The sequence below is a fragment of the Podarcis raffonei genome, chromosome 3, assembly GCF_027172205.1.
Source record: "Podarcis raffonei isolate rPodRaf1 chromosome 3, rPodRaf1.pri, whole genome shotgun sequence".
NCBI lineage: Eukaryota > Metazoa > Chordata > Lepidosauria > Squamata > Lacertidae > Podarcis > Podarcis raffonei.
In genome coordinates, this window is record NC_070604.1 from 35,949,094 (window position 1) to 35,973,322 (window position 24,229).

At 40.3% G+C, this 24,229-nt stretch overlaps 1 protein-coding gene and 1 long non-coding RNA gene across 5 annotated transcripts in view; one reads left to right on the forward strand and one right to left on the reverse strand.

Annotated features, from left to right (window-relative positions):
- The window catches only part of LOC128410227 (uncharacterized), a 163,550-nt gene that overhangs the window by 129,004 nt on the left and 10,317 nt on the right, over nucleotides 1-24,229 (forward strand). The window contains exons 5-6 of one of the 3 annotated variants that reach the window (XR_008329420.1): nucleotides 8,398-8,536; nucleotides 14,710-15,064. The exons of the other annotated variants lie outside the window; for them this stretch is intronic. This is a non-coding gene — a long non-coding RNA (uncharacterized LOC128410227). Of the gene's footprint in view, nucleotides 1-8,397; nucleotides 8,537-14,709; nucleotides 15,065-24,229 lie in introns of those variants that run through there. 3 annotated transcript variants of the gene reach the window in all.
- The window catches only part of KHDRBS2 (KH RNA binding domain containing, signal transduction associated 2), a 350,797-nt gene that overhangs the window by 22,452 nt on the left and 304,116 nt on the right, over nucleotides 1-24,229 (reverse strand). The window contains exons 7-9 of one of the 2 annotated variants that reach the window (XM_053381151.1): nucleotides 21,741-21,823; nucleotides 10,184-10,242; nucleotides 1,100-1,274 (exon numbers count right to left, since the gene is read on the reverse strand). In XM_053381151.1, the coding sequence (XP_053237126.1) occupies nucleotides 1,177-1,274; nucleotides 10,184-10,242; nucleotides 21,741-21,823 (240 nt within the window). In that variant the 3' untranslated portion in view covers nucleotides 1,100-1,176. The remainder of the gene's footprint in view (nucleotides 1-1,099; nucleotides 1,275-10,183; nucleotides 10,243-21,740; nucleotides 21,824-24,229) is intronic. The other variant, XM_053381150.1, reaches the window with a different exon arrangement.

Here is a 24,229-nt window from a genome sequence, read left to right on the forward strand (position 1 = left end):
AAACTCAAAGGTTGAAGAACTAGCATTTAGACAGTCTAACACTGGTAAGCAGTAATCTTACCTCTTTAAACTCCATTACATTCTCACGAGAGACATGCTAATACAAACAAGTCAATCAGAGTGTGTGTTTAGCAAGATCAAGCTTAGAGGATCGTTTAAAAATCCATTTATTGTTCTAAAGCCACGTCTTTTTCCTCTCTCATTAACATGTTATACATTAGTCTCTGCTATCCATGATTCATGTCACAGTTTAGTTTGCTAGCTTTTAAATTATTTAACAACCATAAGCTATTAATACAACTTTTAAAGTGTTGCACATATTCTTAAAACAAACTTGGGTTCATTTATGTATTTTGTTTTTGAAAAAAAGTTTTTATATCAAAAACATTTTAGGCATCTCTTGAAGAAGAAATCAAGCAGGCATTTAAAGCTAAACACACGTAATTCCAAATTTAGTTTCTTACAAAAGGTTTCAGCTTTATTGACAAATTATGGCAAACATATTTGACAAAATTATGGTTTCCTATTTAGAGAAGCTTTACACATGGAACTTTATGTGATTTTTTAAAAATAAAAAAGCAAAACAAATACAGGTTAAAACACTGGACAAATTCAGTTAGCTACATACATACAGTAGCCGCTTGTTGTCAACCCCATTAAAACAGCATTTAAAATGAAATTTACAAACTTAATATTGAACATCTTAAATCTAACTAACATATATTAAAAAGACAGGTTAAAACATCTTATCTACATCTTGATTATCATCTGGTTCAAAAAAGTCATATTACATTTTTAGCAACCCTAAATAAAAAATTTGACCTTTGTTGTACCGGGCAGGGAGGAGGGGTGTGGAGGGGAATAGATGCAGCTTCATGCTTATTTGTCCTGTTTTGCTTTAAAATTACACACAACAATGAGGAACAACCAAGAAAACATCATCTTGCTGAATGGTTTAGCCAATGCTTGCCAGCGGTCTTTTATAGTCCATGTTATAAAATAGTACTAATGCCAGTGTCACTCCATTGTGTAAACACAAGAAGTATATAGAGTAATCATAAGCAGTAATTCCTAGGATAGAAAAGAAATGGGCTATTACTTGTCTTGTTGCCGTTTATGTGGAGATCACGGGTTATTAATTGTCTTTAAGGTTGAGGTCACAGATGAGGAGGACCTTCAATATCTACCATAGGGGTGTTCCCTGTAACCCCCTCTGCTTGACCTGGAAGGTGGTGCCTTTAGGCTGGGACGGCTTATGGCCCACTCTTCTTGTGCTAAAACAGACAAAATAAGAAGAAAGAATTTACTTTATTTTAGTAGGCATGTATGTGTGTAAAAGATCGAGCTGTTCCCCGTTGTGCATTTAGCAAACCAAATATAAGGACAGCTTTGGGATCCATTTCTGTGTCCTCTCTAAAATCACACTTATAAGATTTCGCTGCCAGCCAAGGCAGCTTTCAGTAAAGAGCAACAGACCTCTTTCCCTTATTTGATGCAAGATATGAATATCCAATTTACTGGTAACACAATCAGTCATAAGAAAACGGTTGCTTTAAGTTTGCCTGCTCTCCAAACCCCGTACCATAACTGAGTTTCTAACATGCTATGCTAAAGCATGGAGGTGGATATCGTTTTCTGCAGCTGGTACATTAACTGGATCAGGAGTTGAATCAAAAGTGGGTAATTGAAATGTGTTTTCTGCTTCCATATTCAACTAAAAAAAAGAGAAAACAGTAGAATGGAAACTACTTAGAACTAAAGTAGCGTTAGGACAGAATTTTCCAGAGTGTGCAGATAATTCTCAATATACATAAAATATTAGTTTACACACACACACCACCCAGTAACAATTATGTATTGATACACTGTATTAGTTGGAGTCTTAAGTGAACTCATGGTCACTTTTCTGAATTACACCAACATGTGATATAGTGGTGGATGAGTAATTTTCATCAGCTCATTGGCTTACTGAAGCAGTATTCAATATTCAGGCCCTGTAATGCAAACATCTCTGCTGATTCCCACCACCTCACACACCCTGCCCATGCTGCACAGCAACCAGGCAGTTTCTGTCCTGAAACCAGATTGACAGCTTGCCTGGATGGGACCCAAATAATCAGTATCCTCCAAGACAGTCTGGATGACATTCTAAATCATGCAGATAAATTCTTACATTAAAAGGGCTAGGACAGTGTTTCCCAAAGTGGCCGATACTGCCCCCTGGGGGGTGCTGAAACAATCCAGGGGAGTGGTAGTTGCCTTGGGTGCAATTGGGAGGCGTTGAATAAAAATAAGGGGAGGTGGAAGCATAAAGGAAGTTTGTTTTTAAAAAAAACCAAAACAAAACATTCATACCTGTTTCGTCTATTGTGCAATAATCTGGCATTTGTGCTGGAGGTGAGGGGTTTCCCCGGGCCAGAGTGAACCCTTTTTGGCTTCACCCAGGCCCAGGAAGTGGATTGCAGCTTGCCTAGCTTATTTGGCCAATGGCAGGCAGGCTGTGGTGCTGGCCCCGCCCCTGAGGCAGATCAGACTTAGCCGGCAGGCTTCACTTGGGTCTGCCCCATGGGTTTTTAATCCCGGGGCCAAGTCCACCTCCTCGTCCACTTTTGAAAAACATTTGTACATATTCCATCTGTTGTGAAATGACGCTTACCTGTGTAACATAGTTATACTCATAGTGATTACTTTATTGTCCAAATTTGTCACTACATCTTTCTGTTTTTTCACTTAAAGAAGGTAGATTTCCAAGTAATTTTTTTTCTTCTGCAAAAGGGGCGGTAGGCCAAATAAATTAGGAGACCTCTAGGCTATGATATAACTTGGGAGTATTATTTTTTATTTATTTTCCCCGGAGCCAGCTTTCAGGTACTAAATGAGTTCCTGCCTGGGTCATTTCAGTCCTAAGCTCTGTGATCTAAACTATATCTCTTTAAATATTTTCCTGAGATATTACTACAGTGAATTATATATAAAGAGCAAGTGTAAGCTTAGCAGTTAATGAAGTGGGGTGAGTGGGTTGTTGTTTAATTTTAGGCCACTGTGACCATTTACAACATCAATGACTAGCCCTTCAGCATTTTTCTAGGGAAATCTCTGTTGGTCGCAACATCCTGGTGAGAGTTAGACAGCTTGTGATTAGTAAGCTCTGGAAGTAAAATATGCACAATTATGTCTGCAAACTCATTCCCAAATGAATCAAATCAATGATCTAAGTTGTGCACCTGCACGAACAAACTAGCAAGCAGCCTACGGTCAAGACACCAATTAGACAACAAGAGCGTGCGTGATGTCTGTTCACATGGGTCAGTGGCAAATAACAGACCTGCTAGGGTTCTGCTTGAGAAACGCAGCAGATTGCATAGGTCGTGTAGAAATGTAAGGGCACACAAGACAGATTAGTTATCCTCTAGCATGGCAAAGTTTTGTCAGCATTTCAAGCAGATTAAACTCATACTTTGTCACCATGGCATATTCAAAGAATCACTTCCATTATCCTCTTCCTCCTCCAAACTACACTAACTCCTGCACTACTTGGATCAGGTATCTGGGGAGTGGATAGGTTTAAAAAACCAGACACAATGTAGAACAAAATCAGTGTGTGACAGCTCTAACTCTGAATGAGGTCCTCTGAATGAGGGGGACATTCAGACACAGCAAGTTCCTGGCTTGGTTTGAAAAGCTATTAAATGTAGCAGTTTCTGGTTTCACATGTAATGGGAAGCAATGGCTAAAGGCTGAATCCTGGTGTGTTTTGCTGCTTGCACAATGGGAAGAGCAAAAAAGCAGGAAAAAGGCTGCCCATGCTCACACATCTAGATCTTCAGCTTAATGTTATGTATGTATGTCACCAGCAGTGCCATGTGTGATGCTAAAATTTGGCACCCCCCACCTATCACGCTCTGTTCTAAAGCATTGTTTTGCAACCCCCCTGCAGCACGGCACCCAATGCCACCCTAAAACCGCCTCTGCTCTTATTGTTTCTCATCAAGCCATTGACTGACTGTTCTTGCCAGAGGCCTTATGAACCCCTGTGACTATGAATCTAGACCTTTCCTTCCTTGCTGTGGATGAACTTTTTCAAAAATACTCCTTGCCTCGAGTGTTTCGAATATCTGCTTCCTTTTCTCCTGCAGGGCACTTTTATTGCAGATTCATCTTTGCCCAATCGCCTAATAAAGGCTGTTTGCTTTCCTGAACAACCAGAGCACTTTGCTTCTAGTTATTATGATTACTGTGCTATCCTATGCATGTCTACTCAAAAGGAAATCCCATTGTGTTCAGAAAAGTGGATATTGGATTGCCATAGGCTCCTCCCTTAAAAAAATAATCTTGCATTTATCGATTTGAATTGGAAAAAGAAGAAGGGAGAAGAAAGTTAAAAGTGACTTGAAAGAGAACTGCTTACGAATGAAATCATTTCAGGAGGGCTGCAGGAACTGGAAAGAAAGGGCTAAGGACATGAGTAATCATGGCTACAAGTTAATCAAGAGTTATGGGATTTTGTTTTAAAGCCACAAGTATTAAATGCATGAGCAGAAACCTTTTATTAATGTGGATACTTCCAATTTGCTGTGTTTTCACTGAATCAATACAGCAACCCACCATTAAATGGGGAATAGGAAGTTAATTGCTATTATCACTAGCTGCCAGCCTCCTTGGTTTGTGATCAATTGACAGTTACTTATTATTATTTCAGCAGTCTTACTTAAAATTCACATTGGCTCTTTGCCATTACTTTCACTGGGCTTTCAGTAAACTTCCTGTATGTGCTGGGAGCATTGCTTTATTGATGCATTATCTGCACACGTTTAAAGAGGATGTCGAGACCATGCACTAATATATATCTCCTATGACAAATGTTCTGTCTGCACAAGCATTTCAGCTTGCCAGACAACATGATCCTTCTTCTCCCTCTCCTGCAAGCTGGTCTGGGGGGTTCTCTTGACCCCCTAGACCCAATTTTGGAGGGTGCATGGGAGAAGGAGAGAGGTGAAGAGCCCCACTGCACAAGGAGAAGTCCCTGCGGATGTGTGCTTTCTAGACACTTGATTGAGGCTTCACTCCAATATACACTTACCTGGGCAGAAGTCCCATTGAACTCACCATGGCTTACATCTGAATAGACATGTATAGGATTGCACTATGACTATCATAAGGAAAAACTGCATCGACTTACTTACACTTGGTGGCAGTTCTTAACTCAAGGAAATGGTAAGATTCACTTCAGTGGGTCAGCCTGAACTTTTTTTTTAATAAAATAAAAAAAATCCTATCTGCTTTTATTTATTGCAAAAAAAATTAATCCCCTTTTTATGAATTAACATTACCTTTCTTTCATCACATAGTGGATCGCTATCACATATTCTGACTGTGAAACAAACCTGTGTTCAGAAGTCTTCATTATGATTCAAAAGGTTGTGATACCCACCAGGACCAATCCCCCTTAAACAGTGAGCTAAGTGGATGAGCCACAGCCTCTCCCCCAAATATGCCCCCTTTTTTGTGCAGAACTAATTTGATTAAGTGATGGCTGTTCATTTCAGACTAAAACACAAACTAGGAAAACAGGCAAGAGAAGCATTGCATCTTAAATGTTAAGCCTTCCACTGTGCAACACTAACATTCCGTAGTCACTATCCTAAAAGGTAGAGGAGCTGGAGGGGAAAATGCAAAGTCGTGTGTATAGACGGCTGATCAACATCAAAAACGTGTTTGATCATCCACCAAGTTACACTTTTAAAATTAAAACCTGGTAGTTCATAAAATGTCATATGAGTAGTTATCGGTGTTCTTTCTAAGACTGGAATTACAAAATGCCAATAATCACATTTCTGAATTCTTCAAAATTCTGATTAACCTCAGACAATCATAGATCCTTATCTATGGGCAATAAATAGAGTACAGAAGCAGGTAGTTGTCTGTAGAAATTATTCACCTTCCCCCACAGCAACCATGTGTCAAAGGGAAGATGCTGAAGGATTTAACACACCGTACTTTGGGTATATCTTTGGAGAAAAGTAGTTTTAATTGGCCTTTAGGGAGGCTACAAACTCAAACACTAAAAAAGAGGGTTCATTTCTTAAGAAGACTAAGAGAAATGGAAGAAAGGATGAGAGAGAGGGCAAGAGTGAGAAAAAGGACAAGTTTTCCATGGGGTGTTATGTAAAACCCAAGATCAAACGAAAACTTTAGCTATATCACTAAGAACTGCATTCAGTTACTTATTGCACTTTTAAAGACAGTAGTTACAAGCAAGGTTCCGGAACAGTACATTTCCAGGCACAATTTAAAGTCTTGGTGCTGACCTTTAAAGATCTTAACAGCCTCAGCCCAGTATACCCGAAGTAGTGTCTCCACCCCCATTGTTCATCCCGAAAACAGAGGTCTTCCTCCGAGGGTATTCTGGCGGTTCCCTCACTACAAGAAGTGAAGTTACAGGGAACCAGGCAGAGGGCCTTCTCAGCAGTGATGCCCTCCCTGTGGAATGCCCTCCCATCAGATGTCAAGGAGAAAAAGAACTACACAACTTTTAGAAGACATCTGAAGGCAGCCCTGTATCGGGAAGTTTTTAATGTTTGATGTTTTACTATGTTTTTATATGCACTGTAAGCCACCCAGAGTGGCTGGGGAAACCCAGTCAAATGGGGCAGGGTATAAATAATAAAATAATTGTTGTTGTTGTTGTTGTTGTTGTTGTTGTTGTTGTTGTTGTTGTTGTTATTATTATTATTATTATTATTAGCAGCAGCCGCAGCCACAGAAGCATTCTTGACATATAATCCCTGTAGAATTTAATAAAATAATACATCCTTTTAAAAAATCTAACAGTGTATGGTTAGGAAGCCTATTTTATTTTCATTAAGTTTTTCATTAATTTTTTTCATTAATACTTCCCCCCACCCCATGAAACCAACAACATTTATCTAAGGAATGCATGGATAACTAAAAAGACAAATCAGCTTTGAAGAATTTGGTATATGTAAATAGTAATGATGGTGCAGATGAATGCGATGACCAGATTGATCAGCCATAAGCAGAAAAGTAGGCCAATAGCTTCTGTAATTATATATTGCATACTACCAGGGGCAGTGCAGGATAATCACCCTTTTAAAAATCTTTACATCTTTTTGGTGCAAATTGGAATGAAACAAAACACAAGTAAGGATTTTTGAGTTTGTCAAGTTTTTTGCAAGTAAAACTGAAATTAGGGCCATGAAATTGTAAAACATGAAGTTAATATATCTACTTCTAGGTCTGGGCAATCCTAAGCACATTTTCTCAAAAGTAAATCCTATTGGTTTCATTGGGATTTTATTAGAATCACACTCATGTACTGCCATGCGATTCATGTTTACTCCAAAGTAAATCTCAGTGGGACTTACTTGCAAATAAGTGTTGTGAGAAATTCAAGTAACAATGCATGAGCGTCCCTAAAATCAAATCACTTAATATCCAGTGGAATTTATGTGAGTTTAATATTCTGTTTTGACTGCAGCCAGTGGTAACAGCAAATACAGTAAAAAAAAAGCACATTCATACAAATGTGCTATCAGTGGTAGTTTTAACACTGACAATATACTTCACAGAAAACCAAATAATTCTCATTTGGTGGATTTCAACTGGTACTATGCCACTCATGGAAGGACTTTTGATCCCAGGGAGGTGCCTGGCTATGAAAGGGGAGGAATGGTTTTGGCAAATCCCATATCCCTCCCTGCAGCTACCTATACCACCTTTCTCCCTGTTCTAGGGGGTTGCCTAGGAAAAGATTCTCTCAGAGAACCATGAGCTGTGGGGTGGATGAGGAAGGAATTGGCTCCTGTCCTCTTCTGTTAATGGATGCCTCTTCTGGATCAAAACCCCACTGTGAGTAGAAAGGCAGCAATTGGATCCTATCACTTATACAACAATGCACTACACATCTGTTATTCTGTCTCTGCCTTCTTCTGAAATGCTTTGCTGACATAGGTGAGAGATGCACCACCTGAAAGCTCTGAGACTGGCTGTGCTGGGGGAAGCTACAATTGTTGACTTGGGAAAGAAGTCCCTTTTGCCTGAGAACAAGCATGTGAGAATACCATTGCCTTGCCTTGCTGTCAGCAACTTCATGACATCAAACATATTCACTCACAACCTCATCTCCTTTGTATGCTTACTAGGAGCCAACACACTACACACTAACCTTTGGTGCCTAAAGAAAGGGAGTTTCAGAGGCAAAGGTGTATGGACATATAACTAGCACAGCTACTGTCTGGAAAAGTGCAATGGAGTTATAGTATAATGTTGGGGGAAACATTAAAAGATGCCAAGATGTGGGGCAAACAAAAAACCAAATCCCGTTCAATTTGCAAGTACTCACCTATCCTGGTGTGCATCTTTCTAACATGACCACAGGGTTGGCCCAAAGATGAACATGAATGAAATGAAGAGGAGAAGCTGGGGCAGATGAGGCAATGGGTGTGGGTGAGCATCTCAATGGAGAGAGAGAGGAAGAGAGCAAAAGCCCAGGAAAAGGAAAGCCAGGCAAAACCAGGTAGGGTGAGAAGCTGAAGCTGGCATGCTACACAGCTCATCCGCTCAAGTTATATAGCCCAATCTTTCTGGCCCCATATCCTTACACACTTAGTGAACACTAACTGTGGAAATAATGCCATTTTCTATTTGCTAGCATCATTGTTTGACATTGTCCTATTAGGAAATCATTATTTTAAACCAAGCATGAAGGAACTGAAACTTTGCCGTGCACTAATATATTCTCAACAGCTGAACAAATACAATTATTTTTGAAACTGTCAACTTGCATAAACTTCTATTCTTCCTATGCATCTTTTACCTCTTTTTTTTTTTTTTTTGCAATTTCTAGTTATTCTTGCTGGATGGATGGGTTATTCTTTCGCATTTTATTTGCTTCAACAGAATGAATCCAAACTTATACCTTCTGGTGATTTTAGAAAACTTTCAAGGCCAAATTAACTTTTTTTAAAAAAAATGGTTAAGAGTTCTCTAAAATCAAAACAGAGGGTTTAGATGTTCTGGGAAGGACAGAGGTAGCAGGTCAGGTTCTGAGGTCAGAATTTTGCCTGTGTAAAGGGACCATTCCTGGTAGGTATCTGTTGCTTAGATTATCCCTAACACCCAATGGCCATAGCACATTCAAAATTAAGCACTATTAACAGTGCAATCCTATACGAGTCAACTCAGTAAGCCCCAGTGAGTTCAGTGGGGCTTATTCCCATGAAAGTAGGCATAGGATGACAGGCTGAGTGTTGATTTCAGTCAAGCACATTCTGAAATTCATTCTATTGCAATCAATTGAAAGAGCTTAATCTCAACTGGGTCATATGCCCTATAGTATATACACAATTCTAGTATGAGGTGGCTTGTGTAGCGTTAGTAAAGCTACAGAACTTCCAGTTTCTCTTCATATCTGTGGGCGTGAGTATATAATGTGTGCGTGTACATTTCTGTTATGTGGCTGAATGCCAGTCACAACCTGCACACTGAAGGAAAAGATAAACCTTGTAGAGAACATCTATTTTTCATTTTTCATATGCTCTCTACGGAGGGGAAGTGGCCTTGCTTTTGTGGTAACTTTTCCCAAAACAACAAGACCCTGTTGGTCTGCCCACCCCTTGCCCATCAGCTGGTAACCCTATATGAGCAATCAGTTGCTGGTTAGGGACTGACAGGTTTGTCATGAACTTTAGGCAAGATTTGACCTACTGGAAACTATACATGCAATACTTTTTTTTAAAAAAAAGCATTTTAATTAAAGTAGCATATACTTGCTCTCCAACAAGAACAAAGCATTTGAGGCATTGCACGCTTCTTGTTGTTTTCCTGTATTTGAGACAGCATATACGTAAAACAAGGTGACACCAGTAAGACAGACGACCATCACCATGAAATAGATTTGGGCCCTAATCAGCATTTTCACCACTACTTTTTAAAAACTGATCTACAAGTGTGATGAATGTCTTTGAAATTCTGATGAAAACGAAATCTGCTCAGTTTCCTGGCTTCAGTCCCACAAGTCACATTTTACCTCAGAATGACATAAATCAGCTTAGTCTGGCCTCTATAAAAGCAGGAGAGGGAGAATGTACAAGTAATTTTAGGTTGTCACTGAGTGATTGGTTTTCTGACTTCACACTTTTACCAAAAATAGAACAGGCCTTACCGTAGCTGTCATAAGCATCTTCACTTGTTCCATGACCATAGTCATAATATTCAGGCAGACTGCAATAGATTGACAGCAAGTAAAGTTATTGGCACAGGAAAGCTTCAAACACAAGAAAATATAAGTTTGTTATGTTGGTCCTTTAAAAAATAAATAAAAATAAATCTAGACAAGCAACCGCTAACTCAATATTTAAGGAGGAAAACCTGAAAGAAAAAAGGCAACATACAGTAGAATGCTTCGTTCATTTTAACACCCCCCCCCCCGATAAAAGTAACCCTGAATGGCAGTGGTTTTGAAGATTTGACTATGAATGTGCAGAAGGAATTACAGCTTGCTATAAAAAAATTTTTTCCTTCCAGTAGCACCTTAAAGACCAACTAAGTTAGTTCTTGGTATGAGCTTTTGTGTGCATGCACACTTCTTCAGATACACTATAGACTATAAAAAATGCCTATGCGACCAGTTCTTTGATCACAGTTAACTAGAACTAAATATTTTAATGATACACCTCCCAAATTTAAAACATTGTGATTCTTGGAATCAACCAGCAGGAATTTCTGTTTTGACTTGCAGTGGCTTCAGCTCTGTTCTTGTCAAAACGTATGTATGTGCTGTCATTGGGAACAGGCAGGTTAGATCCCCAAATGATAAGAGACAGAGGAGAAACAAAGTGCACTCAGTCCATTTCCTTGTGCTACAGCAATAACATTGTAACCACGTTTTCCTAACAAAGCATCCTTCATGCTTTGGAAAGATCAGTAACATCGTGCCAGAACAGATGTGTCAACACGGCCAATGATAATTTTAGAGGGAGGGGAAAAGGCCTCTGGTATCACATCTGCAGGAGAGCAGGAAACCAGCAGGCCAGTGTCGTGGGCAACATGAATCTCCCAACACTGGCATCACTGCAGCTTACCTGGACATGGCCAGGGCAGGGCAGTGTTGAGGTCAGGGCTGCATGGACACACCAATGGGAACACACAGATCTGCACAGCTCTGACCTTGCCACTGCACTGCCCCTGGACCATTCAGGTAAGCTGCAACAAATGTAAAGTTGAGAGGCCTTTTCTGCTGCCTGCTGCCAGTAGGAGAACTGCTTGGGTGGAGCTGGGACTTGCATCACAAGACAGCCCCCCCAACCTGTGGTGCTCCTTTCTGCTAATGGAGGTTGGTGGAGAGGAGATTGCACACCATCTAAGCCCCACTCTCAGCTATCCACACAGTGGGGTTGGGATTTCAATGTAAGAATAATTTCTCATGTCATTCTGACTCTTGGCTAATCCACCATTTTAAGACTTGCCTCTTCAAAAACAAACAAACCACTATGGCAGGCATAGACAAACTCGGCCCTCCAGATGTTTGAGACTACAATTCCCATCATCCCTGACCACCGGTCCTGTTAGCTAGGGATGATGGGAGTTGTAGTCTCAAAGCATCTGGAGGGCCGAGTTTGCCTATGCCTGCACTATGGGTTCTAGTAACAAACGAGTTCTCTTCCAGAATTCACTGCTAGAATCTGAGCATTTCCAGAATATGGAGGCAACTGTTCATTAATGCATGCCACTTTAAATACAGCTGAATATATGCAGCTATCTATTACTTATATTTATTCGAATAATATTCTTGTCTAATTTCTTGGACAAGAGCTTTGATAAGTGAATTGCATTTCAAGCATCGTGAGCCAGCGTGGATGGTTTCTATGACTGCTTTAAGGTGGCATCAGAAGACAAATCTCAACTCAATTCATGTTTTATACAAGTGTAGTACATCTCAGCAATTATCAAAAGAAATCAGCATAAGCAAAGCTTTCCTGTTTATAAATTTTAATTTTTATCCTATAATTTCGCAAGTTTCGTGTTCATGCATCCAAGAAAGCCAGGTTTCCTTGGCAGTTGGGAAACAAGGCACTGTTCTCTATGATTAGCATTCATTAGCCTGAAAATAAAGTAAAGCACATTTTTGAGAGCTCAGGTTCCTAGCCTGAAAGCACATATAAGATGAACTCATTATCAGCCAGGCGTATTTCCCCTTAGCATACACTACATTATATTTTAGCCTTTAGCTTCAGGGCAGCCTGATCTTGTACTGCCAGCAATGGCTGTCTCCGCCTCTGTACATTAACTCCAACATCACATTGTTGGTTAGAGAGGGAAAACTGCCGGGGGGGGGGGACCAAACACTCCTGCAAACCCCATACTTTCATTCTGATCCCAGATTGAGGGTAGCTAGAATGGGGCAACCTGTCTCTGATGCCTCCACTTAATTCCAAAACCACGAGGAAGAAAAATGCTAATGCCCACTGGTATGATGAAGGTTGCTGGAGGGATTCCTTACCTCCCCATCTGAGGCTGGAGAACATATTTAGTATGGGTGAATTTGGAGCAAAACCAAGTTTGGCAGCTGTAGGGCTATGGAGTTGGGGAAATAAATACAATTCCCCATTGGCATGCCCTGCAGCCTATAAAGCACGACTGGTCTTGGGCTAGCTGTGTAATAAAAATTGTGGTGTTGAGTAGGCCTGTGTATAAAAAGTATTGTTACAAGTTTGGGGTGTTAAACTGTGTGTCAGATCCCTCTAATCCAGCAAGTGTTAGAATTTGATCAGGGCTTCTAATTTGATCAGAGTAGGTGGGTTAGTCTCCTGATGATTCAGGGGGATTAAGGGGCTTAGTGCAATCTGGTAAATGTGTGGGGCCTCCTCTCTCAATAGGCAAATCCAGAGTTTGGAGTAGAGTTCATTTGCTGTGATGTGACCTAGAAGTAAAGCCAGCAAGCTGGAAGGAGAGTCAGAGCGGTGTTTAAGAGCAACGTTTGATTTCTATTTGAATCCAAGGCTGTAGCAATGGGAGAAACAAAACCCTTTGGGGGCACTGATGCTGTGAACCCCTCCATCACAGGCTCAGGTTGTATATATGTGCAAATATACAATATATATTACATCTATCCTAAAGACACCACAGTCTCCGCTGTGCCGCATTTCCAAAAGTAAACACAAACCCTGGGGAAGTACCTGGAATCTCGCACCGATTGGAGGGGCATGCAACAGTGTTTTGGGACTACAACTCCCATCATCCCTAGCTAACAGGACGGGTGGTCAGGGATGATGGGACTTGTAGTCCCAAAACAGCCAGAGGGCCAAGTTTAGTCATGCCTGATTTAGGTTCTTTTTTTTTTTTTGCAGTCCTCAAATGGGTTAGCTGCAGGGCTTTTTTTCAGAGGTAACTCACAAGAACTCAATTCTGGCACCTCTCAAGTGGGCACCATTGTCATTCTAAGAGAATGAGTCAGGTGCTCATGGTGAGTTCCAACACCTCTTTTTCTCGAAAAATAGCATTGGCTTAGCTGTAACACATAGCTGTTCCAGAATGAAAAGATAGGGTGGCTGTTACGATGATGGTGGTGGTGGTGGTGTATATATAGCACTTCATCAAAAGATCTCAGCCTGGTCCCCATACATGTTATTTTATAAGTTTTTATTTATTGCTGATACAGCTATTGCTACACCTTATACATTACAATCAATCAGCTGTTCCGTGCTGTTGAAATAAACTGGGAATGTGTTTAGTATACAAAAACTGTGTTTCGTAAGCAAGCGGCAGCGGGGGGAGGGGATTAGGATCTTAAAGTAGAGCTTCAATAAATCTTGTATGAACTGTCAGAGTTAAAAATGCATTTCACGTAAGACACTTCCAAAAGTCAAAGAGCAACCGTTCTTCAAGAAAGATTGGATTTATGATTAGCAAAAATGGTTGGCTTAGGAACTCTGATGTGCATTTTTACAGTGATTAGAATGTGGCTTCTAAGATGAAACTTGGGATTCTATCTTATGCTAGTTTTAAAGAATGAATTAATAAATAATAATAATTCAGGAATATTCCGTTCCTGCTGCAGGAGAGATATAAGGCTGATCATCTTCCCTACTGCCATTACTTACTGGCTCATAATCTGAGACCTTCTTTGGAAGCAATAATTATTTGCCCTTATTATTTTGGTTGCATTCACTGCTTCACCTTTGGTAAGGGAATCTTAGAACAGGATACTCATAATATGTTGGAATCAATATTAATTATGAAAACGAAAGCTCTCTTAGCTGCTAATAGGCCTGCCTTATCTCAGCAAAACATGAGCTTCCACTTTTTAGAAAGTCTTACATACCTACAGTATTATGGGGGATTTGTATGTAAATGTGAATAGGCTACAATGCCCTCAGGTAATCCTCTAGTGAGCACTCTTTAATTAACTTTCCATGGAAATGTTGCCTCAAGGGATTCAAATGCTTGGAGACACAAATCTCACCCAATTGAGATAAATGTATTTGGCTAACCTTCAAATTTTCAAATGGTATATCAATTATAATGATAGCTGTTTGCCCAGTTAAATATTCTTATTGAAAAATGTTCAAATCTCGGCTAAAAAATGGAATCTCTAAGCTAGAGTTTATACCCCGCAATCTTCTAGAATGGTGTAATTTACCACAACCTAGCTAAGCTGATATGATAAATGTAAACGTTTTGTCGCTGTAGGGCTCCTTACAAGTACGTCCTCCTACCTCTACCTTGCAATCAGAGAAGTTGGCTCAATTCCTGTTGCCTGAACAAGCTGGCTTGCTTCCAGAATGAGCTACATGGATACCTATTTGTGCACAAAGCCATGTTTGTCGCTCCTGCAAGGTTTGGTTTCAACCAAGAAAGTGCAGTATCCATGTGCAAAGTGGCTTTCCATCACCAATGAACAACCACAGCCAAACACACCTGGGATTAGAAAGGGGGGGGGGTTCCAGTTCACTGTGTGTGAGAGGCTGTCTAGACCAGCAAAACTACTATTGGGCTATATATTTCAGACTGGTGCTCATTATTCGCACCACTACTCTTTTGGTCCTCCCCAATTTCACCATTCTAGAATTTTGGGTGCAGATGTGGGTCCAGTTTTAATGTTGTTTCATGTTATTTTAAAATAATTGGCAGAAGCAATGGGTTTGGCTGTACTTCATCCAGTCCTCTTCTTTAAACCCACTGATTCCTTCATGCACCAATATGAAAGGGAGATAGTTTCATTCAACAATAAGTGAGCTGAAATTTCTCTGAACATTTCCCTCCTAAGAAAAACTCTTGGGAAATTTATCCTCCCCTCAATCATATTTGGTAAAATAGTCTCCCCCCACCTATCCCCAAATAGCGTGGATAATTGACTACCCCTGGTTTAAAGAAAAGGTCTTCCACCATCACGTCATTTGAGGCATAATGTCATGGAGAAAGGCTCTAGCATAGCCTTCTTCAACGCATGCTACTTTAGATGTGCAGGATTTCCCCACCCTTTGGGAGAGCATTCAAACATTTGCTAATTCACCTGCAGTGGAGATGTTACGTTCCAAAATCACGATTTCCTGGAAATCATATGGAATCGGCCTTGAGTTCCATGATGGAAGAAAGGCAGGATGTAAAATATATTTAAATAAATCCCTGCTACTGGATTATTGCTTGACAAGAGAGGCTCTGAACTCCTGCTCAAACCTGAGTCTCAGCATTTCTCATTTTAAAGTAATAATAAAGTACTGTTTATATCTTCTACCTTGTCTGATGGGCATTTTCTTTCCCCCTGTACCTGCATCATCAGGGTAACATTATCTAGAGAAATGGGGCCTTGTTTTTGCTTTTAATTATTCTTCAGCAGAATCCTATGCCTCTTTGCTAGGAAGCAAGGGCCATTGAGCTCCATGGGACTTACTCCAGGTACATGTGCACAGGATTGCAGTCTTAATATAGCAAGATACAGAGAGGCCCGTATGCTTGCTAAATCACAAATGGACATATACATACTTCAAAGCCACATGAAATGGATAGGTGTAATAAGCCATCTGCTCAGACAAGGGCCAAAAGCCACAGAGAGAGGAGGAAGATGATGGAATGCAATGGAACGGAATTATAGAACAGGAGAAAATACTTAAGATATTCTCTTTTTGAGGCTATCAGAGATAACACTGGAGATCCATAGTGGAAATAAGTATTTCAAGAACCTTAGAGGGCATAAGTGATTTATAGGAGAGAAAAAACTTTGTTATCTACTTCAGGGGTAGTGTATTTGATACACACTTGTGCTCATTGAATCAAATAAATGAGAGGTGGCATTTCAAAACAGTTTTGGATGATGAATGCTGTAAGTGGATTGCTGTGAAGACCCATAAAATGTCATCTTTTAGGCCTGCTAACTTGATTCATTCAATAGTCTCAAAATAAAATATGAGGGAATCTTTATTTATGAACACTGAGATATGAGCACAAAACCCAAAATGAAATACAGCTGTGTGCAAATACTGTGCATATAGCTCTAAACTGGGGAAGTGTACAATAGAGAAAAATAACAGGAAGGGTGGTGTGTTACCAGACTATATAGTGATTGTTCCATCTATTGCCTATGTACAGGTTTTGAAATCTTAAAATATTAGGCTTAAAACTGTCACCTCTCTGTTGCCTTTGAAACCCAGCCCAGTCTTTGGCTGAGCAGCTATAACATCATCCTGCAATCGAGTCAGGATATTGTGATGGCAGCTAGGTTTGCCATCCTGTGCACATTTATCAGAAAGCAAGTCCCTTTACCTGGGCCCACAATGTCTTATTGCTGTGGAATGAGAATGGGTCAAGAATGAGAGATGCTTTTGCAGAAAGCAGAGCTGAGATGCTGAAGGAAGAAGGGACAGAGAAAGCAAGAAGCTGAGAAGTGGAGAGATGAAGAGACGATGGGGTAGCAAAGACATTTCCCCTGAGCAAAGGCAGTGAGGCTGGTTTGGTCACACCAGGGGCAGAGCGCTGCAGCAGGTGCCACAACTACAGCATCCAAAAGGAAAGCGAGAGGCAGGGGGCGGGACTTTGACATCACGTGTGGCGCCACTGAATTGTGAGACGCCACTACCATGAGGGAAAAAGCATGGGGATGAGGAAAGGAGAAGTCCAAGTGGAAACTTCACATAATACCTAAGGAAGGAAGTGGTGTTTGTGAGAAGGAAGTGGAAAAGGGAGGCACTTCTTGAGACTGGGGAACATGAAGCCAAAGCAGCAGGGAGAGGTTATCGAGACGGTAAGCGCCAGAATGGATTTTAAATACTGATTTGATTTCAGCATCCTGAAACCAATTTTTAAAATACATTTATTGGACTAATGGTAGAATTAGGTAATACTACACTTTTGCTAGAATAGCTCATTTTGCCTCCGTTTATTTAAATGTCAAGGAATTGTATATCTTAAGGTTACCAGATATTTTTCAATGAATCCGGGGACACTTTTCAACTTCAAGAGGGGAAATATATTGTGTGCTTGTTACAGATAATATACAACTTGATGTTAAGGAAGTTCACTTGCAAATGTTGCTGTGAAAGTGTAAATGACAACGTGCTTCTTTTTGATTGCTCAGGAGATGTCATACTAACAAATTAAATCTCTCTTAGTCTTCTGTGCCATTTGCCTAATAAGCTTGGCTTCCAGTTTAAGAATTGGTATAACAATAAGGACTGCAACATCTCCAGAAAGAAGATTATATGAAAATTAAAGCTGACATTTTAAAATGTTATAAAGTCTTGAGTAATGTTTAGCTGATTTATGAAGTCAGTTCAGCCATTACTACTAATAGTCATAGCATATTCTTATGGTAGGCTTTTTATGTGTGAAAATTCCAGCCATTCCAAATGCCCCAAATAATGCAAATGAATCTGATATTCACTGCTGCTGAACGGATTCCCCAGGACCCTCTGAGAGGAGTAAAACACAGCTATGTTGTCTGCTTAAAGAACAAAGGTGTTTAGGAACAACACTTTCATTAACCAGATTCTAAGGGTTGCATTCAATGTAGAGAGAAGCTGATTGTTCCATCACGCAAAGGATTTCTCTTTGCAGAACAGAACAATTTCCTTTCCTCCTCCCCCTAAATATGTTTTGAGGGTTCAACAAACCTCCTAAAGCAGATTGAGGGATGGTACGTGGTGTTCATGGGGGAGGGAGGGGGAGATCCCCTTTACTAGCGCTAATCTTTGTGTTAGCAGAAAAAAATTGTTGAATACCACCCAGGATCCTGATCACAAAGGGGCTTACACTAAACTGGAAGCTGAGCTTATTGGACCAAGAGGGATTTAACTTATTAGCATGACTTCTCTAGAGCGATCTAAAAGACAAAGGCTGCATTCAGACAGCACTTCACTCCATTTTCCATACATTTCCTTAACCTGATAATTTCCCATGTTTTATGTAATCTTTCACATGATGTAAAAGTCACTTGAAATCCAGCAGACTCTAGTGGAAGTTTAGTGCTCATTTCCATGTTAATTGCTTCCATTTGCAACCCTGTTAACCTGGAAAACTGCAGGAGTTTTGCACTGTAATTTCCCTGAAGGTTTCATGCCATTGCTGCTCACTTGATGAAATTTGGGGCGGTCTCCTGGCATTTTTTTTGGGGGGGGGGTGCATATCACAGAGGGAACAGAAGCACATATGTGGATAGAGAGTGGTGGTGTTGGCATGTCCAGTGACACCCACTGGGGTGAATAAAAGTTAGCGTGACATGGTGGGGTAGCAATTAAAAAAACCACACAGTGTCACAATACAACAGGAACTGCAGTGTAAAAGGGATGTCAGAAACCAGGAACGTAAGTGCTAGCATTAAAAGGAGAATTAATGTCATAATCCCAACATCTGAATGAACCCAAAGATGCATGTTGCCATTAATGCTATCACAGATGCAAGATGACATTGCCACGAATACTTTCACAGGAGCAGGAACTTTCTCAGTACCAAGTTGTAGATTATCTGTAACTATACACAATACAATCTGATCCCTTCCCTGGCACAAAACTCTGTAGATATAAGATGCCCTGCATATGTCTGAATAAAGAGGCATAGTCAAACATTCTTGCTAAAGAATGTACCATCTCATTCTACAATTAGTCTACTTTTTTTTAAACACACACGCTTTATTTTTTTTTAAAGGAGCACAAAAATCACATTTACAAATAGAAGAAATAATGTAGCAAGGTTAATATACAAATAACTTATTCATTTACCCAGGTATTTTGGGTTATGTCCAATGAAATTGTACTATTCACGTTGGGATTTCTGCTTGCACAATAGAACTCCCCTCTCCTCTCTTCTTCCACATATGTGTTGCAGGGTGTTGGGGAAAACCCAGAACAGATTTGGTGGGAGGGTTGGGGAATGAAGGAGAGGGAGTGGAATTTCCGTTGTACAAGAAGAAGAGCTTGCATGAACGGAACACTCTTGTTGAATACAACTCTGTACCTTGGGGGTTTTTTTATCTATTGCTGTGATAATGATTGTTTTAATTGCTCTGTATTTCGCTTGGTTTATATTTTAATTGTACTTTTGTAAGCCACCCTGGAATCTTGTTCTTATGAGGGGTGTTTAATGACAAACAAACAAATCCTGCCATGCTGTTATCATATCAGAAAAAATTGCACCTGCCAAAATTCTCCTTTCTGCACAACTCTAAAAGCCCATGTTTCATTCTAAATCTGGCAATCCTAGTTAATTCTAGAAGCAATTTTGTTGTGGATTGAAATGAAAGATACTTTGGACTTCAGATGAACAAAGCAGTGAGTGAAAGATTCCTGTTGTCTCAGTAAAGGCTTTAAACCTCTTAAGAAATGAAGACATGCAGCATAACAATCTAGTAGATGGCAGGGAAATAATAACAGGATAGAAGTAGAATAACTAGGGAGAAAATCCCTTCAACTCAATAACTGATTGTAAATTCAATCTCAATGGATGGCTGCTGTCTTGAGTCTTCCAATAAAACTGAATTATTAAATCAACATGATTCAGTTTTGCTGAGAATATTACTGCAAGCATTATACAGCAAGCTATTACATAGTTTTTAATATGTGATTTTGAGAACTACTGGAGAGAGAGCATTCCATATGAGCAGGAACCTGAGGCTAGAAGTTAATGGAATAAACAGGTAGCAATATGCCATTGATATTGGGGGACCAGCCACACAATCATTCAAGGGAACGATTGTGCAGACAGCTTGCCAGGCTTGAAATCCCTATTCCTATTTCAACACAGAATCTTGGGTTCCTTTGTTTCTTCCAGTGCAATCATTATGTTGTGAACCACCTTGTGATCTTCAGATGAAGGGTGGTATATTATTATTTTTTAATAATAATAATAATAGGCTTTGGCCTTCCTTCAGCTCCTCACCACCTTCTCTTTTATTGTGTCATAAAATCAGCAGCAGTGATTTTATGGAGTTTTATGCTCTGATGAGTAGGCAGTCACTGTGGCAAAATATGCTGAACAGCTGATGTCAGGATTCAGCTCCTGCAGCTGCTTCTGCAATTATCTCTTCAGCCACCCTAGCATCTGATCTGCGCTAGGTTTCAGAGCATTTGGTGGGAGTTGCAGTTGTGGGCTAGACCCCAAAGCTTCTCTGCTTTAAGACCTTTTGGAACACAGTGTGTGGAGCACCATTTACCATGTTTTGGGACTGCTGACTCCTCTAGTCAGCTATGCCTCACCGCCTCACCTCGGTTTGCCTTGTAAGCAAGCTATGTCCTGGTTTCTTTGTTATTTCTTAACTTTGCAGTTGATTCTCAGCTAGCTTTAGGGCAGAGTTTTCCAAAACCAACATGATGACTCAACTAACTTTTTAGATCTTACACAACAGAGGTTGTTTCACAGTTCAAAGAGAAAAAGAGGCATAGCTGACAAAATGACCTGTGACCCTATTATCCTTGTGCACACTTTACATCTTCTGCCTTTATTTCCATAAAAGAGGGGAAGGCAATACACAAAAGCAATTATTCAACCCATCCTTTTCAGGAGCCTAGAAAGCCTTTGGCTTTTGGATTCATCCTTGAGTGGTGAACTCACAGGTTCAGCCTCTCTACCTCCTTCAACTCTGACTTGACTCATCAACTCATGACTTTTGCTTGCCTTGCTTTAGTTCCAGACCCAGAGTCCTGGTTCAGAGTTTTTATTCCATGTGCCACCTTGAGCCTTTGTCTTAGAACTGATTCTCATTGTATTATTGATCCTGATCTTATTTGTGATCTTTGAGTATTTTCCTGTACTAGAAATTGAGCCCTGGGCATGCTTCTGTGTATCTGCCATGGTTTAGGTCCATAGTTTGGAACACATATTGATTAGGCACATATTGAAGTATCCATGTACTTCATGTTAAATCATTATTGCTCTTAGTTTTTCCTTGAGGCTAGACTGGTGCCATCCAGTCTAGAGAAGAAATATTAGATGGGATGGGATTGTGAGTCGGGGGCACAGGGAAGAAGAGGAACACTTGAGAAAGAGAACTTCCCTCCACTTTCGTTTTGGGGAGGATTCTGCTGTTCAATCTCCACCTTCGTTACACTACTCACTGGGTAACAGTCTGTATACCTGGTAAATTTAACATTCCTTGAGGATCTTTTATGGTGTTTTTAGACACCCTACATTGAGATGTGGTTTTAGCAGTAGCTCCTGGCAGAGTTAGGGATTAGAACAGATATTAAAGGAAATCTATAAGTAGCTTATCTATAAATTAGTTTGTTGGTGCTTACCTCTGTGTTTGTGTGGTATAGCTATTATCATAGGCCTCATAAATTGGTTCGTCGTATTCACCCCCATATCCATCATCATATCCCTATAATAAAACACAAATTTGTAATTTAGAAGGTCAGTAAGTTATAAATAGTATTAGCCTGAAACAGAATTTTTTAACAGGCAGCACCTTACACACACACACACACACACACACACACACTTGCAAGAAACCTGAAAGAGTGTGTGGTATATATGCATGAATATAAATATATATATATATATATATATATATATATATATATATATATGAATGAATAATTTCAGCCCTGTTTTTATTTATCACCATAATGAAGTTTGTACTGTAAGAAAAAGGTGCTAATGAAACTCATTGTTTTCTCTGGAATTCAATATACAAATGCTTTTCTAAATATCTGCTAGTGAATAATAGCCACAGAAATGAACAAATGATTGCAAGACTATATTGATCTCCTTACCCCATTAAGAAGGTCATTATGGAGCATAAAACATACCATTCAGTTCTTTTTCAGAAAATGTGGTTTAACTTTAAGGAGAAAGCCACAGATAATAATTATAAATAACCGTTGTAATGAATGCCTTTTAACTTCCTTGAGCATTCATTCATTTATTCATCCATCCATCCCTGCTTCGATCTCCTCTGCCACAGCAACTAGCAGTGTGCATGGAAACACAGTGAAGGCATGATAAAATGACCCTTTCAAAGCAGCTATTCACCAGCCAGGTGAGATCAGATAAAGGAGCTGCTTTAGCAGCAAATTACTGAACACGATTTGTACTTTCAGGGTTCAGCTCTGCCTAGACCTAGGGTTTCCCTCGAAAAGGAGTAGGGGGAGCAGGACCCTCCAGCAGATCTCTGCACAGGAGCAGCTGGTGGGGAGAAGTGGTAGCATGCACCTGGCCTCCCAGCAGCAGCAGCAGCAGCAGCAGCAGCAGCAGCAGCATTGCTACCACTTACCAGAAGGGAGAGGCAATGGGGAGGTTGGTGCTGTGTGGCTACGTCAGCAGGAGCAAGTGGGTTGGCTCCACCAGTGCACCTACACAGCACTGGCCTGCCTGCCATCTCACCCCTCTCAGTAAGAGGTAGCAGCAGCATGGCTGGGAGATGAGCTGTGAGCTGCTGCTCCTCTCCACTGGGCATTCCTGGCTCCAGCCATCCTCATCCCGGAACTGGCAGCTTCTATCCGAGTTGCTTGTCTCTTGAGCTTCCTGTCACCAGGGTCACAACAGCAGAGGGCATGGCAAGACGGATGGGAGTTTCAAGGTTGCAAGCAAAGTGCTCAGCTAGCTGCATGTGCAGCTGCCCAGGAGGGGAGAAAAGCCTGAATTAACAGCCTGGCTGATAGCCCAGAATAGGTGAACCTTCAGCTCCTACATAAGCTCTCAGTCTGAGCTACTTCAACAACTTCCTTAGAGTTCCAAGTTTCACACTCCAGTGCAAAAATGGGAAAAATACCTAGATTTCAATGAAATGAGCACCAAATTTCAGAAGAGAATTCTGGTTAAGGGGGGGCTATCTATTTGGATTGGTTCCAGAATTATCCCAGAAAAAATATATTAAAAATCATAATAATGTCCCGAGCTAGTCTGAGGGGTTTGCCTTGAGCCATTTGGGATTGTTCACATGTGGAAATGAGACTTGGGAGAAAAAAACACAGAAGAGATACTTCCTGAACCACCCATTAGATAGAATGCAATTAAACACACAGAGACTTTAATTTTTAACCATTGACATTTTGAGTACTATTGTACAAGGATGAAATGTGCGGCATTTGAGAATACAAGATCATTTAGTGATATTTTGCAGAAAGCACTGGAAGAGAAGCACATTAAAAAGGTCAGGAAAATTAAACGCTTATTTCAAACAGCTCTGGAATGGTAAAATAACTTCCTATTAACTTTCCTATTGCAAGTGTCTACTTCTGCAAGTTGCTATGCTTTCATATGAGCATCGTAGATGAGGTGCAGAAACAAGTTCAATGTGGGAAAGCACTGAGAGTTCATGACAAAAAAAGTTTCTTGAAATTAAAGCCTGTATATTATTACTATATTACTACTACTAACTTTGCACTTCTATGCTAACAGATGCCAGCATTGCAAAATATAGCAACTGGCAAATGGGCATCACACAAAAGTGGGTTTCTTCCCCAGACTCTGCATTCCACTCGACTTGCCTTCCTATTTTAACATTAAGAAATTCTAAAACAAATTTCAGAATTTAGATATATTGCATATTTTTTGACCCTGAAAGCACTTCTTGAGAAACTGGTTTCACTCCAAAAAATGAAACCTCATTGCAGATTGATTCTGCATTACTCCATAGTGTGTCAATTTGAAAACAGATTAAAGCAGATGTTGTCGGCAGTGGTACACCAAGATTGCAAACACAATTTCCCCCTTCATTCACCTGGGGAAGGAGGAGGAGGCAAGGGCAGCCTAACCAAGGGGGGGGGGGTTATCAAATGTGTAT